The sequence below is a fragment of the Gordionus sp. m RMFG-2023 genome, chromosome 2 (genome assembly GCF_954871325.1).
Source record: "Gordionus sp. m RMFG-2023 chromosome 2, tfGorSpeb1-WG-v2, whole genome shotgun sequence".
Lineage (NCBI taxonomy): Eukaryota > Metazoa > Nematomorpha > Gordioida > Chordodea > Parachordodidae > Gordionus > Gordionus sp. m RMFG-2023.
The window spans coordinates 42,558,278-42,575,014 of NC_088776.1; the positions used below are offsets into that span (position 1 = coordinate 42,558,278).

A 16,737-nucleotide genomic window follows, 5' to 3' on the forward strand; every position below is an offset into this window, starting at 1 on the left:
CCAATAAATAGGTATAATTTATAAATACGAAGCGAAATGATGATAACGCAATGATAAAATTTGAAAAACATATTCTGCGATGTGATGAATAAAATATATGAGATACGATTGTAAAAATAATTGCGAAATCGGATAAAGAAGTATATGATATTTCTAAAATATCATGTAAAATAATTATTCTATCTTTATTTCAAAAATTATTATCGCTAGATGAATCACATTACATGTCAAATCGATCAAAAAAAGCACATTTTCGGCCGACCCCTTTTAAAATTGTTAAAATTTTCTGGAATTATTTAGATAGGCAAATAAATGAGAAAGCCGGTTATTTTAGCCCGCTAGCACATCTGGTTCCCGAAATAATAGGGGCTCAAAAGTGCAAAAAAGACTTTGGAATCTATAAAATTTTTAAATGCCTATATCTCAGAAACTATTTATAGTAAAAAAATATATAATATATCAAATTGTAGGTAAAAAAATTTCTAAAGGGCTATCAAAAAATCATAAAAAATGGCGCCAATTTTAATCTTTAACTTCCGGTTTACCTATATTGCTTTACCTGTATTTTTAAAAAGGGAGTTTGATTTCGAAATTTTTTTACGTATAAATATTAAAATGTTGTAACCCATTTAATCTACAAAGACATGCTTATTATCGCAAGATCTAAGAATGATTCTACCCTAAATGACCCAAAAAAATTTACCATTCAATTTAGATATGTTAATATGGTCTCTATGCCGACAAGAATTAATAAACATTCCTTATACTTCAAATGACAATGTAGATATTGATTCTCCCCCTCATATAATTAATCGAGAGGCGGAAACATTAATATATCCCTACAATCAATAGGGGAATCTTCCATTAAAAGAAAACGCTTAAGTGAAAAGAAATATTTGAAGAAAAAAATATCTAGAGTAAAAAAAATTTTAACGATTAAAATTATACATTATCTTCATCAAATGATGAAACTTCGATGAAATTATAGATACCTTAAAAATCAATTTCTCACAACTGTGGATTGCAAATAAATATAGATTATTAACATTATTACTATCAAATTGGACTGTAAGAAAAATTATAAAAGAATTTAATATTTCATATATGGAGTTAAAATCAAAAGGTTTAATAAAAGAAAAAGGGTTTTTTTTCAACACCGAATCCTAAACCCGGCAAAACAATAGATGCCGCCCACCTTTACTGTTGTCAAAGCTTTTTTATAGCAATGATGAATATAATAGATCGATCCTGGGAAAAGGGATTTTTGTTTCTATAATAAAAAATGGTGAAAAGATTCAAGCCAAAAAAAGATTAATTTTAATTAATTTACGAGAGCCAATTTAAAGATATTTATTCAAATATTAAAATTGGACTGACTAAATTTTGTTTCAAATATATTTTAAATTATGGAATGAACATGATTTTATCTATATTTCTATATATTAATAAAAATGAATATTAAAAAAATTATATGAAAGATAATTATTATTGGAAATTTTTTACATTATTAAGTGGCTAATGGGCATTTTCCCACTCTGCTTATCAGTTTATTTAGTATATTTAATAGAAATTCAAAATTTTTTAGTATAAAAAGTGAAAATATCCGGTTATTGATAAGTTAGCAGCAAAATTTTAACCATAATCCGTATTTTCATAAAGCCATCTTTTTTTTCTTAGATTTTTAGAGTCGATAGCGTCGCCAAGGTTTTGACATCGTATATATATTTATAAAAGGTGTCTAAATAAAACAAACTCCCTTTTTAAATACAGGTAAACCGGTTTAGAGATTCAAATTGGCGCCAATTTGAATTATTTTTTGATCCCTTTAGAGATTTTTTTTTACAATTTGATATATTATATATTTCTTTACTATAAATAGTTTTTGAGATATAAGCATTCTAAAAATTTTACAGATTCCAAAGTGGCTCTTTTTTGCACTTTTGAGTCCCTATATCTCGGGAACCAGTGTACTTTCTCATTTATTTGCCTATCTAAATAATTCCAGAAATTTTTAACAATTTTAAAAGGGGTGGCCGAATCGTGATTGATTTGACGTGGAATGGCCCATCAACTTTGTATCGATAGCGTTAAATAACGCACCGCTTGAATAAAACGCGTCTACTATAAATTCAACCTAAGATTATAACAATTTTTCTTAGGCAGAACAAATATATTAGAGTTAGACATAGAATAGAATCTCTCTTTATTTAATATGAATTTTAAAATAGAATTTAAATGAAAATTTTTAAAAAAAAATAGATGAAAAGATAAATCTGGGAAAAATTTTGGACTAATTCAGAACAATATTTTAAGGAAAACTAAATAAAATTTAATTATAAATAGATTACTGAATATAACTTTTGTCAAAAACTGAAAATAATATATATCGTCTTGATCAATTTATATAGGAATTTTAATAATTTAAAAATTAAAATTCATTCATTGTCAACACTCAATTTAAAAATCTTGGATAAAGAATTTTCGTACTGATAATATTACTCTGGAAATAAAAAAAGAATGGGAGGGAGGGGTCTAAGGAGTCGATGTAGTGTTCGAACTATAAAAATTGATAACGTTTCTTATATTCTACAAGGAATGTTATTTGGAGTTTAATAGCCGTAAAGAAGCTTTAAAATATATGAGAAAGAAAATCGGATCGACAAAGAATCTTCATTTTTAAGTTATCTGCCGATTCCAAAGTACTGATAAGGCTGCCGATCCGATTTGATTACAAGAATTGTTCCTCCCTATAAATTTGAAAATAATAACCTTGATTTTCTGATAATCTGATTCGCTTTGCCAAGATTGATGATGTCGCGATTTGAACTATTGATCAAGGCTTCGGGCGCGAGATCAGTGTTTAAAAAAAATTAATGATATAAATTAAAATATTTTCTTTATTTTGAGTTGTTATATAAGTTAACTTAATATAAATATTATTTATTTGGAAATTCGCGATATAATATGAGATATTCATTGTAAAATAATCATTATAATATTCATAATTATAATTTACTTGGGAATTATTCAATACTGGGAAATCTATCATAATTCAATATCCTTTCTTATAATGCTAACTTTTTATTTAAAATTACTCAAATAAACTACAATGGAATTATCTACTAACATTAAAATTAGTAGATTGATTAAAATATTATGAGAAAGAGTAAGAAATTCTTTTTAAAAATTATAGCTTCTATCCTTTTTTTATAATGTAAAATCAAAAATATAGGGAGCGTCCAAAGTCAAAATTTTTTTTAAAAAAAATAAATTTATTATTGAAATTTACGAAATCGAGTTTGGACGCATAATACATAAAAATGAGAGAATCTTTTTTTTGAAAAAATTTTTGAACCCATTAACTTAACTACTTAGTTGAGTTCATTTAATTATGAAAAATATCATGGGTTATTATATCAACCCGAAAAGAATTTCTTATTATAGGGAGCGTAAGATTAATTTCAAATTTATGTCAAACCATTTTCGGGAGAAATCTGCTCACTGTCGGTTCCATCTTCCTCCACCTGTGAACTGAGATAATTCTTTAAAATTTCGGAGAAAACGCCTTCATTTTTAGCCGAGAGTTCCGTATAAGTGCCCTGTTCGGCTATGGTTCCGTCCTTCATGACCAGGATTCTATCTACCTCGGGAAGTAAATGGATGGCATTGGTCACCAATAGGCGGGTCTGGGAGTTTGAGTTATTAAATATTATAAAATAATAATGAACAAATCGTCACTATATTGGTCAATTTTGTAATTGAAGATTGCCGATTCATTCTTTAAATGTATTTTAAAGCGTTGTTAGAAACAAATAAGCTGATGACACGCCAATTTGGCTTTCGATATAAAAAAATTTAATAAATGAAACTCAAATTTTTTTAAAATTTTTAAATCGTATTGCAAATTATTAATATGAGAAACAAAAATGGGGTGACATGAATGAAACATTTTGGTGTGTATATATTTTTAATTCAATTCAAAGTTAATATTTTACATTTCTAACTACTTTTCATATTTCTCACATTCCTTTCCTTTCCAAAATTACATTATTTTTTTAACTTTATGTTTAAGCGCCCCCTTAGGTCCTAGTACATTTTCAAAAATGTGTCGTCCCACGTGGACGTCCACGGAACTCAAAGGATCGTCGAGTAAGTAAACGTCAATCAAATCCTTTCGATAAACTGCCCTGGCCAGTGACAGTCTTTGCTTTTGACCGCCTGAAAGATTTACACCTTTTGCCGCCATCAAAAATAAAATATAATGATATGCGAGTGTTAATTGAAATATAAGAAAAAAAGTGAAATAGTTATGACTTTCGTTTGCTTATTATAAAGCTCTAACTTCATTTCAATTTTTTAAAAAGACCATGCCAGTTGGTTACCATTATAAAAACTATAATTTAATTATATAAAATATAAAAAAAACAAAATTGGGGGTGGGGATAATATAAAAAGAGGGTGATTCCATATCGGCCAAAACTAGAGTAATAACCGCGACGGTGTCAACATGTCATGTCTCAGTAACATATTTCGCAATTATAAAATCATATTAAATCGATACGATTTAAAGCATTTTACAACCTGTTATAAATATTCCCCTGCCCTTATTTATTCTAATAATTTCCTAGTCTTCGTTTTTTTAATAGTAAAAAAACCTTTTTCCCCAATCTCGGTGTCGTCTCCATTCGGCAGTATGTAATCGCGATCCCTTACCAAGTCACAAGCTTGTAAGGCTTCTAAGTAAGTGGAAGAATTAAAAGGGAAAGGAGCTTCAAAAGTGACGTTATTCCGAAGGTTGGCATTTCGGATCCAAGGCTGTTGAGAGGCGTACGCCACTGACCCTCGTATTTTCATCATCGGTGTCGATGTGCTGGTGAAAGATATCTTTAAGTTGTTTCAAAAAAATTAAATATTGTTTATGGGGGGAGATTGTTAATCTTATAACCAAAATAAATTTGTATTTGTATAAAAGATATTTACGTCCTCCTTATTCTCTCCCTGAAAATTGAATTCATTAATATTTGTCGATATGATGTAATTGACTCTTTTCATCTCCCCAAGAAGTGCAGAAAGTAGCGAACTTTTACCGGAACCCACCGCTCCAACGATAGCCACCAATTGGCCTCTCTTTACGGTAAAATTCAAATTCTTGAGCACTGGACTGTTATAATTAGTAAATTTATCATTAAGACTATTTGCGGACTCGTTTAAATGAATAATAGTCGTGCCGTTTCCTTTCGCGTGTTCTTCTATTTTGGGTAATTCAGTTGTTGATTTAGAGTTATTTTCGATTTGGAAACTTTGGGGGAAATCCCAAGCGAAATTGCAGTTTTTCACGATGATCACATCAACGTTAGCTTATAAGAGGGAGGAGAAAAAATAAGTGCATGAACGAGTTTAAACAATCTTTAATAATAAAAGGAAACTAATGCCTGGTTGTTTTACATTTACAGAATGGTGGTTAGAAATTAAAAACTAATCATCAATTGTTCCTGTATTTAATATGTATTTCTATTTAACTATTTCCTTCTTAAAATTAATACAGAAATAATATTTTCATTTACTATCATAAGCATTCAGGGTTTCTCTGATGACACAGTCAGGTTCTAATTCGTCTTGTAATAAAAACGTGCACAGTCGCTTAAGAGACACTCTGGCCTGGCATAATTTTGTTTTAAAATATTTGCGAATTTTAAAAAAATTAGAATATAAATTGTTTACTCGATATATTTTATAATATATACAAATATCATCGCTTAGATGTGTAATTTATAAAATATTATTTTGTTTTATATTGCATGATGAGTTTCAATTTAATCAATAAAAATGTAATTATATTAGATCATTAGATTATAATATAACTTGTATAAAAAGAATTATTTATAAAAGTACCTCGATCACATATGTTATAATCATGGGAAGCATGGACAAGGGGAAACGCAAAAGATTGAACAAAGCTAAAGAAACAAAAGCCTTCTCAGCATCCAATATATTTTTGGGATTACTTAAAACATAGGTGGCAAAAGTCACACATGATACCTATAAACGAAAGAAATATACATTACTAGACTTGTTTCTAATGATTATGTTAGGCATTCATTTTCGTGTAAATTGTTCATGAATCTACCTTTTATAAATTATTGATAATTGTGGTTTTCCAATATCCTGGATAAAAAATAAATATTCAAGGAACAACAATTTATTATGGTCAACATTTGTGTATTAAATTTATTAGTTAACCTTAATATATCATCGTTGATAAAATTCATTATGATATTTTTAGAAACATATCTAAAGGCAGCTAGTGTACTTAACTCGGACCAGTCTTAAAATAGTCATCTGAAGCCAAAATAATGTAATAGAAGATGTCACACTTGTAAATACTACATAGATATGGGATAAAATTTTGGACCGGAGCCATGACCAGGCTGGCCTATGTTGCGACTCGAATTTTTAAAAAAAATGAGAGATAAGAAATTTTAAATTAAATATTTTATTTATTATATTCTATATTTTATTGTTATCTATTAAATTTGAATATTCATTTTGATAATTTAATGATAATTTTATTCTATTTATTACAAAATATGATAGGAAAATAAATAGTAAATATTTCCTACCTCTTGATATTTTTAAAACATTTCTTATTTTTTATTTATAATTATGATTAAATGTAGGTACAGCCTGAAAGTATATCGAACCAACCCACATTATTTTTACCAAGCCTGGCCCGTAAAATGTATTGTATAAGTTGTCCAATTCATTCTAGAATAATTTTTATTAACGACATTAATTTGCTAATTATCAGCTTTAAAAATCTTTTGCCCGACTTGTAAAAATATTTTGAACAATTTGTCCAGCCCAATCAAATTGTGATATCTAATGAGGTTAAAAAAATGAAAAATAGGAAGGAAATATAACATAAATATTTTTCAACATAAGCCAGACCTATATTTTATTGGCAATGTTACCACAAGTCGTATTCAGCCGGTCCTGCATAGTTATGTTAGTTCGTTTAAATATATCGGTGAATATGTAATCGACCTTTTATTTCCAAAAAATTATTTGCAATTAAATTATGGTACAAGTTTGTCGCTATTTTTAACGGTGGCTATTTTCAGACCGGTCGAGATTTAGCATTAGACGCTGATCTTTATGTGGTAATACTCAAATGTATTAGAAGCATGTATATAACTAGGAAAGGAGCACAAGACCAAACGAAGGAGGTAACCGCGTTTAGAAGTGCTATTTTTTTGAGTATGGCCACTTCTTTATTACGTATTTTAAGAATTTTATCTTCGAAAGATAGTTCCCAGGCATATAGCTTAAGCACTTTTATCCCATTCAAAACTTCGTTCATAACCTTGATACGTTCGTCTTTGAGATTCATTTGACTAGTCTTATTTTTTTATTAAATATTAATAATAATTTTAAATTTGATAATAAAAGTATCCATAGAGCTTTGCAAGTCGGCCTCAGGCCAACCCTCGAGATTGAGTTAGGATTATAATTTTATATTCATGAAAATCCAGTTGTATTTAGAACCAGATACCACTTTTTTAGGGATACCAATATGGATACCAAGTAGGGGTGGGGTGTACAAAGTGTCAAACGGCTCGATTTTTTAAAAAGGCTAACCCAATATTTTAGCAAAAAAATATAAATATTATTTTGGCGAAAATTTTAATCTAAAATCGACTATATCAGCCCTTTTAAATAACAAGATGTACAGCTATTTTTGATCGATTACTCCTCTTTTTAAAAAATTGTATTGGCCTGTATTATTAAATTTTTCAATTAGATAAAATAGCTTCTTAATTAAAAAAATTTACAGCATTAATATTTAATTTTTTAATATATGAAAATATATTTATTCTTAAGAATAAATTTATATAATTGAAATGATATAAATAATTTAAAATATGCTAAAAAAATATATATAATTTATTTTTATTTGGATATTTATGATTTTAAAAATAAATAAATAATTTTAAAAACATTGTAACAATTTATATTGATCATGAATAAACTAAATGATATAATATTCTATCCGGTAGAAAGATTTTAGAACAAAAAAAGTACTATAGAAATAAATTATTTATTAATATTTATATTTTGAATAAATAAGCTTTAAAATAATAGGCTAATTTAAATTTGATAGTAGTATTTTTTAAATGATTTGATATGGTTATGGTATAGTTATCCGATATAAATAATATTTACAACAGAGGATCAGCCTCCAGAAAATAATATCCATACACTGTCAAGTTGCAGTTCGATATCAACTAATTTATTCTGATGCTTTAAAAAAATCAGATTAAATGATTTAAGCCATGACTTTAAGTTTAAAAATAAAAATACAGCACTACTAATAAAAAATTGAAAAATTTATTATTATTGTATTATATAATACAATTTTATTTGAATGATCATTGATATCAATATAAAGGGATTATTAACAAGGATTTACTTTAAATATAAATTATCCAAATAAGGAAAAAATGGAACGCAAAATACATTAAAATTGTTATATCGGCCATTAATATCAGTCCTATGCCAATAACTATCAATATAGATAAGTGGTATCGGTATATCTCTGCTTAGAATCCTATATAATTAAGCGATGATATCCCAAAATACTAACCTTGCCCCATATATTGAACCAAATTTATTTTTTGTAAAATGGACATTATTATATAAATTACTTGAAGATGTTTAATCCTGTTAGCCATAACCCCGTTTAGCGGTATCAATAAAACCATAACCAATAGACCAGAGAGAACGGAAGGTCCAAGAATATTCCATAAAAATGCCATACAAATGGCTATTTGGAGTGGGCTACTCCATAACAAACTAACATATGCGCATACATCTGATACCTTTTGGGTGTCTACCGACATTAGATTCACTATTTCACCAACCGTGGATGTTTTGCGGGCGGAATTAGAGAGTTTTAAGGCCTTTTCAAAATAAGTGAAAACAAACGGAAGTAAATCAGAATAAGATTTTTTATAAATGATTTGATAATATGTAAAACATAGTATATCATTCAGGTGGAAGAATTAGGCAAAAAAAACAAATAAAGCTATAAATTGGATGAATTTTGTGTTCATAAAAAATCGTAGATTTTAAAAATAAAATTTATAAAACGGTTATTAAAATTTTAAAAATAATTATATATTATATAATATAATAATCATACTTTCTTGTAAACGGTACAAATGAGAATGGTTTTGATTCGCATACCTATCACAAATACAATTTGAAAATATTGATGTAAGATGATGGTTTGGATAATAACAGCGGCTAGCATTGCGACAGCATAAAATACACCTATCCAAATGGATTGACTTTTGGAGTTCACAAAAGATATAAGGTACCTGAAAATCAAAGGATGTTTTGGAAAAATATATATCATTTTAGGAGTTAAATAAATGTGTAGTTGAAATATGAAATATTGTTAATCGTTATATAACAAAAATAAATAATTGAGATTTAGAGGTTAATTGATACTTTAAAATTTTGTTTTAGACTAATATTCCTTTTTTTCTTTCCTTCTTTCTGCATCTTATCTATGTTTTCTATAATTTTTCTATAAGATTTATCTATATTTATATATGTTTATAAATATAATTGGGAATTTAATATAAATTAAGTTACTTTAATATTTGAGGACTAACAAAGGTAAGCATATCATTGATAAGCTTGTAAAGTATGCTTTGATACATCATAGGTTTAAAGCAACCAAACAAAACCAATGCCAATGAAGGTTTGAGTTTAAGTAGTTCGTTCTCTAAAATTGTGGGAGATTTGGGGGAATTGTCATCAGATGTCTTAGTAATTTGCAATAATTTTTGGCTAGCGGGAGATTTGTATATCCCATTTTCGATGTTTTTACGCATTTGAGTGGATTTACTCTTAGGGCGACGTTTATTAGCGCATAAGCCAAAAACATTAAACGATTTTATTAGATTTGTTGGAGTCACAACGCTTTGGAAAAATATATATTAACAGAGTTCGATCATTAATAATCAATACAAATCTGAATATTCACAATAGAGATCTGCAAAGTTAGGTCCGGCCCGAACGGGCTTTGGGCCAGGCTCGGGCCTAATTTTATTTTAAATAATCGGGTTCGGGTCGGGCCTAATATTTAAAAAAAATTTGGGCCCGGTCAGGTCGGACCTTGGAAATATTTTTAAATATATCTAAATTTATCAATTTTATATTGAATTTTTTATGTAAATGTCTTTTATTTTGAGTAATTATAAAAATTAATTTCTATATTTAAATAAATTCGGGCCGGGCTTGGTTGGTAAATTTTATTAAAAAAAATTTCGGGTTCGGGCTGGGCCGGCAAAACATTTTTAAAAAATTTCGGGTTCGGGCCGGAAAAATATTTTTGAAAAACGGGCTTGAAAAATTAGGCCTGATGCAGATCACAAATTCACAATCCTTCAACGGCCATTTCCCTTTTCTATAACAAAAAATAGCATATTATATTCTTTTTTCAAATACAGGGACAATAAAATACATTTAAAATAATTTTTATTTTATTTTTAATCGCGATTAGTTTAATAATAAATCAAAGTTATAAAATAAAAAAAATTAAGCTGTTCCCGTAAAAATAAAATAATTTTATATTTTGATAGAAAAAATATATATACAATTATAACTATAAGTCTGCAAAGAGAAAATAGTATCGGGCAGGAGGTTTAAAAAAAAAATTCAAGTATCGAGCAGGCGGGTTTAGAAAAATTTTAAGTGTTGGGCAGGCAGGTTAAGAAAGAAATTTTAAGTATTGGGCAGGCAGGTTAAGAAATAAAATTTAAGTATCAAGCAGGAGGGTTAAAAAAAATTTTGTTTTATTTTACTTGACATATTTTTTGAAAAAATATATTATTCATTATTATCAAAATTTAAACGAGAGTATTTTATCAGTGTTTTGCTTATCTCACTCCTATTAACCTTAAAATTTTTGTTAATCTCAATATAGACTAAATTAAAACTACCTACTGAATTATCAGCAATATAAGATGTACTTCATTTTATCATTTCTCGTGGCTGCTTATATTTTTTATATTATTTTTAAGAGAATAATTTTTTATATCTTTCTCGCTTTCCACATGCATTATTATGTATACAATAGCATAATTTAATCTTTTTATTCACTTTTTAACCACCTGTTAAAAGTCTAATAAATTATTTAAAAAATGATTCATGAAAATATAATTTTAAAAAATTTTTAAAGCAATGATTATTCTTTGCAAACTTTATAATTGGTCATAAATATTTAATCACTATTTTTGATTTTATTAAATAAATTTAAATCCATCAAGTATTTTCCTTCAATTTGTATTAAGAATTTATAGTTATTTTTTTATTATTTATCTAAATTATAAAATTATAATATATTGAATAAAATGCTTAACTAAAAATTATGGTCGGGAGGGTAGGTTAAAAAAAATTGAAACAATAGGCACGCTTATGAGGTTAAAAACACGGTCATTGCACACTCTAATTACAACCAAAAATTAGTATTACCCTTTTATATGAGCTTTCTCTCTAAGCTTGTCGATATAAGGATACCAATGTTTGTCGAATAATGGGTAAAGTTTCAGTGATGTATCTTTATCGGCCAGTTGCCACAAATCCGATTTAGTCAGAGGATATTTACTTCCGTATAAGGCTAATCTTTTTTTAAAAACAATATTATCAATGAATATGACATGAGAAATTTACATTTTCTATTTTGTCGTTTTGATTGACATCGAATATCTAAAATATTTTTAACATCAAAACTCATAATATTAGTATAAGTTAATATTGCTTAAAGAATATTGCAGAACGAGAAAAAAAAGGGGGGAGCAAATATTAAACCATTTTTCAATCTCTAAAATAGATTCTTTTTTAAGGGATCTAATGTTTTTTATAAAAAAATACAAGCAATTCACATACATTATATTTAATCATTGCATTGATATCAATAAGAGCGCTATTAAAGTCAAAAAATATTCTTGATTTAGGCTCTCTCACTCATACAGGGCCTATTTATGCTCCTCGTCGGGCGCCACTGCTTACTTAATAAAAAAAATTTAGTAGAAAAAGCACTAACATCAGGATAAATTGATATATCATCATAATAATAATTTACTTGTTAAACCACCAAAAGGATATTCTCGATAAAAACGATGCGTATATTTCGGGGCATGTTTTCTGTAAATTAGTTATTTGTTATTATTTATAGTAATTGTATGTAATTTGGAAATGGGGGAAAAAAATTATTCATTACCAAAGTCTCATCTTTCGATATAGAAGTAAGCTTAATGTTTTCTTCAGGATTTAGAGTCTAAAGTGAAAATTAAAAAAATCATAAAAGTTTTTTTTAACATACGATTTATATAAAATGTATTTGTAAAATAAAGTCGGAGAAAATGTATCACCTTTAATCACCGTTACTTTTAAAATAAATAACGAGAAAGCTTTTAAAAAACGATATATAATTTTAAAATACTAACTTTCTGGTCTGAAGAAGAAAGTCGAAAATTTCCGGAACTACCAAATTTAGTTTTTAAAAAATGAAATTTATTGCTATCGAACCCAGATCGACTTTTGGCGTTGAAACAATGCAAAATGATTTGGAGAATAACTATGGTCAATTGCAGTATGTAAAGGGTATAATGGGAAAATGCTATAACAGCCTGTGTATTCAATTTCATTTATTATTAAATATTAAGAAGTAATAAATATTTTATTATCATTTTAGATAACGTAAATTATAGCGACAACACGCTTTTATCTTAATATTTCTCAGAAATCTTTCCAATTTTATTTATAATATTTTCTCGGTTATATCTAATAGCTTTATTTCTCAACAGCCCTTTTCAATTTGATTTTAAAAATGTCTTGAAAGGTTAAATATTGTTTATTTTATTTATTACCGAGTGTTTCTTTATGGATAAACTTCTCGACCAAATGTAGACGATAAGGTAGCAAGAGCATAAAACCCAAAAATTGAAAGTGTAACCCGAAGACCATATCCCTTTCATCCTCTCGTAATACAATAAGAACGATATAATCGCCTTGGACCATATGTTTATTTTTTTTAAACCTCAATAAATAGGTATTAAATAAAGTGTAATTTTTTTTAAAAAAATCGTTTAATTCAAAATTAATATACAGTAATAATGGCAAATCAGTCTTTTATAAGAGTTAAAGATTTTAAGGATGCCTAATATTTTTTTGTATGTGACAAAGAAGAAAACCTATGTAAAGGTGAAATTTTAATCCAATTTGAGTTCATTGGCTTATTATATTAATAAAATAACGTAAATAATTTATGCATGGCCAATTTTTTTTAACAAAAAATACACGAAATTTAACTCGTTAACCAAAATTTATAAATAAAAGTAGAAATGTTTTACAAATTAATTGTTTTTTTTACTAAATATACGACCTTCGAATCTATTCTACCAAGTCATATTTCAAATTTTACCGTATTTGAAAGAGATAATGATGTATAGCGTTGTGTTATTAATTTTTTTATGTGTTTTATTAAAATATTTAATAGCGTCATAATTTTATTCTTATGTATAAAAAAATTTAATGTTTTCGAGTAGCGTGTAACCTAGTCTGTTAAGTGTGTGTATCACAATCGGGTAGATCTTGATTCAAATCCAGCAAGGACCATGTTTTTTTCTAAATAACAAAATCTAAATAATGGAATTTCATGCTTTACATACATAATCCGTGATACATGACAAAATAAAGAAATTTTTATAAAGTAGTTTCGTCCTTGGGGGGATAGTATATAGTAGATCGGACTCGGCCACGTGATTCCGTTTATATATTTTCAAAATAAATTGGTTTATTGCATTAATAAATTATAGTTGTGGCTTAGCAAGTGTTTATATGCCGATCAGCGTCATACATCATTACCCATTTGAAAGGTATTAATATTTAATAATTACATTTTATGTCTTAAGAGTCTTAATAAAAACAAGTATTTAATTTTATAAATTGTGCTCCATTTAAAATCTGAGACATATTAGTCCTTTTTAAATTAATTATAATTAGGTTGTCGTCCGACTTTTCGCTAAATTTTGCAACTTGGATTTAAATTTAAAAAAATATATTTAGAAATTGGGACAATTTTTGCTTAGTTGATTCCTACAACTAGCGCAGCTAAATTTAGGGTTGGGTAATAAAAACACAAAAAAAGATTGAATTTCAAAAAAATTAAAGTTATTTTTTGAATAATTTAAAAAATACCAAAAAACTATTTCAATTAAATCAATTTACCGTCGAAGTCTGTCAAATTATCGCAAAAAATAAATTGATAATTATTAGTATTACGATACGAAAGAGATAATAAATCTAAATAAAACTCATTTTTGATTTACGTAAGATACAACGAGGAATGTCGGGAACAAAATAGCTGAAACAATTAAGGATTTCGAATCGTCGGTAATTCTTAAGACCAAATCTGCGACCGTAATTAAGCATAACAAGACTGAGAGGATCTATGAAAGGGGTAAAAAAAATATGAATTAATAAGGCTAAGTTCAAAGTCTATTTTTATTAAAACTTTTTGTTTGCTATAAATTTATCGAGAAATATCGTTCACGACGTTCTTACCCATTTAAAGTTGTAATTAGTGTTGTTAAATGGCTCGTTTTGAGCCGATTTTTAAAAACGGCTAACTCAATATTTCGTCCAGAAAAATATTACGCAAGCCTCAAGATTTTGCTCATAGAAGGAACAAAGGTCTAGGCATATATTATCGAAATCTCGAGACTTAGGCAATATTTTTCTGGCTAAAATATTGAGTTAGCCGTTTTAAAAAATCGGCTCAAAATGAGCCGTTTAACAACACTAGTTGTAATGGTTAATATATAAAAAATCGGGGTCTGGTGTGGGTGGAAACGAAGTCGAGTTAAAGAAGTAATTTAACAATCATGTTAGGTAAAATTAGCCAAATCTTTCGGGTTTTTGCATCTGCCTCATATTTAACAAGGTATAATAAATTTTGATATTCAAAAACATAATACATAGTAAAAAAGATAGTTTTAAACTAGAGCAAAAGTACCAAACAGTTTTAATAAATTGTTATTAAAAAAAATTATATAAAAAAAATATTAGCATAATATAGTATGTTGACATAATATTAAATTATTTTTTCAAAACATGTATTATAAAACATTGAAAATGATCAAAATTAAGATTTATATAGAAAAAACTTTGGGGTCGGGGAAGAGTTATTAACTTAAAAAAAGAAGGGGGGGGGCAACCATTTTGCCGAATAATTTATTTATTTGTGTAAAGGGTTTGATTAATTATTTTCCCCAAAAAAATATACTATTTTGAACTTTCGAAATAAGAAGAATTATTTATCATGGTAAAAATAATAATAATTGTGTATAATCTAAAATAGGTCTGTTTATATTTTAAAATACCTCGTTCGAAAATAGATAAAAAATTTGTTTTTTTAAGTCATTTGAGTACAAATTTATCTATCAATTATTTTGTATATAATTTTACAAATAAAATATTAGTTAGACAAAAATGTCATTAAACTTAAACGTGATATAGGCGAAGACGCAATAAAAAGTAATACTGATTATGATTTTTTGGACTATTTTTTAGATGTTCGTATAAAACCAAGAAAAATAAAGATTTTAATATTGTTTTGAAAAGATTTGGAGGAAAGTTCATCATTGATCAATAATATGCAAAATCTGGTTGATAATAGTATGCAAAATCTGGTTGATAATAGACTCAAGTGGTTGATAATAGACTCAAGGAATGTTCAACGGAAGGAATTTTGTTAATTGGATGAAATATATTTAAAATTAAACTCAAGAGTAGGATTAAAATTCACAGATCTATGGATTGGGGTTATTTAAAGGTTTGAGAGGTATGGCTTTGGGTTTAGATTGGTTTTTAATAAAATTTAATCATTTCAATTAATATCCTGTTACACCTGACAATGATTATAAATAAACGAATAGAAATTTACAGCAAAACGGCAACTTCCTTGGGTTGAAAATCACAATATTTTTAAGAGGCTATTTTTTTTATATATAAACATCAATTTATATTTTACCGATCTGATCATATTATCCCTTTTTTGAAAATTACTATATACGAATACATTATGCTAGCATGCCTTAAAATTATTTTTATAATTTTTTCTTTGAATATACAGATAGATACCAGATATATTTATCGGGATCAGGATTGAATAAATAAATTTAAGTTTTGCACAATGTATTTTTTTAAAGGGGCTATTTAGAATATTATCTTTTGTCCGAAACATTTTTGTTTGATATTCAATTTTTAATAATAATTGCATTGCAAAATATATAATTAAGGACTAAACATTGTATTAATAAAATGTCTCGTTCCTTACAATTGGATTTGATACTATTTCCCAGCACTTATAATTTATCAATGTCAAAAATATTAAATAATTTTTCTATTAATTTTTTTTTACTCGACAATTTTTTTTAGAGAGGTAAATAAACTTAGCCAGTATACTTTGTATTAAATTTTATACAATAAAAAATACATCATATTATATATGTATATGTATATATTATCATAAAAATATTATATTTTAATTTAAATGATAAATTTTTTTATACATTGCATTTTTTCATAAGGCATAGAAGAATGGTCAATTAGAAGAACATAGGTTAAAGGCTGTTTTTTGAAAATATGGAAATATAAATATTT

At 26.9% G+C, this 16,737-nt stretch overlaps 1 protein-coding gene across 2 annotated transcripts in view; it reads right to left on the minus strand.

Annotated features, from left to right (window-relative positions):
• Window positions 1-16,737, minus strand: part of LOC135923182 (multidrug resistance-associated protein 1-like) — a 41,438-nt gene that overhangs the window by 16,007 nt on the left and 8,694 nt on the right. For both annotated transcript variants that reach the window (XM_065457791.1, XM_065457790.1), the window contains 17 exons: window positions 14,403-14,522; window positions 12,942-13,082; window positions 12,519-12,701; window positions 12,293-12,349; window positions 12,155-12,216; window positions 11,545-11,694; window positions 9,661-9,990; window positions 9,203-9,380; window positions 8,706-8,960; window positions 7,196-7,399; window positions 5,893-6,039; window positions 5,565-5,658; window positions 4,981-5,357; window positions 4,656-4,884; window positions 4,061-4,233; window positions 3,479-3,686; window positions 2,770-2,839 (listed from right to left, as the gene is read on the minus strand). In XM_065457791.1, coding sequence (XP_065313863.1) covers window positions 2,770-2,839; window positions 3,479-3,686; window positions 4,061-4,233; window positions 4,656-4,884; window positions 4,981-5,357; window positions 5,565-5,658; window positions 5,893-6,039; window positions 7,196-7,399; window positions 8,706-8,960; window positions 9,203-9,380; window positions 9,661-9,990; window positions 11,545-11,694; window positions 12,155-12,216; window positions 12,293-12,349; window positions 12,519-12,701; window positions 12,942-13,082; window positions 14,403-14,522 — 2,978 coding nt within the window. The remainder of the gene's footprint in view (window positions 1-2,769; window positions 2,840-3,478; window positions 3,687-4,060; window positions 4,234-4,655; window positions 4,885-4,980; window positions 5,358-5,564; window positions 5,659-5,892; window positions 6,040-7,195; window positions 7,400-8,705; window positions 8,961-9,202; window positions 9,381-9,660; window positions 9,991-11,544; window positions 11,695-12,154; window positions 12,217-12,292; window positions 12,350-12,518; window positions 12,702-12,941; window positions 13,083-14,402; window positions 14,523-16,737) is intronic.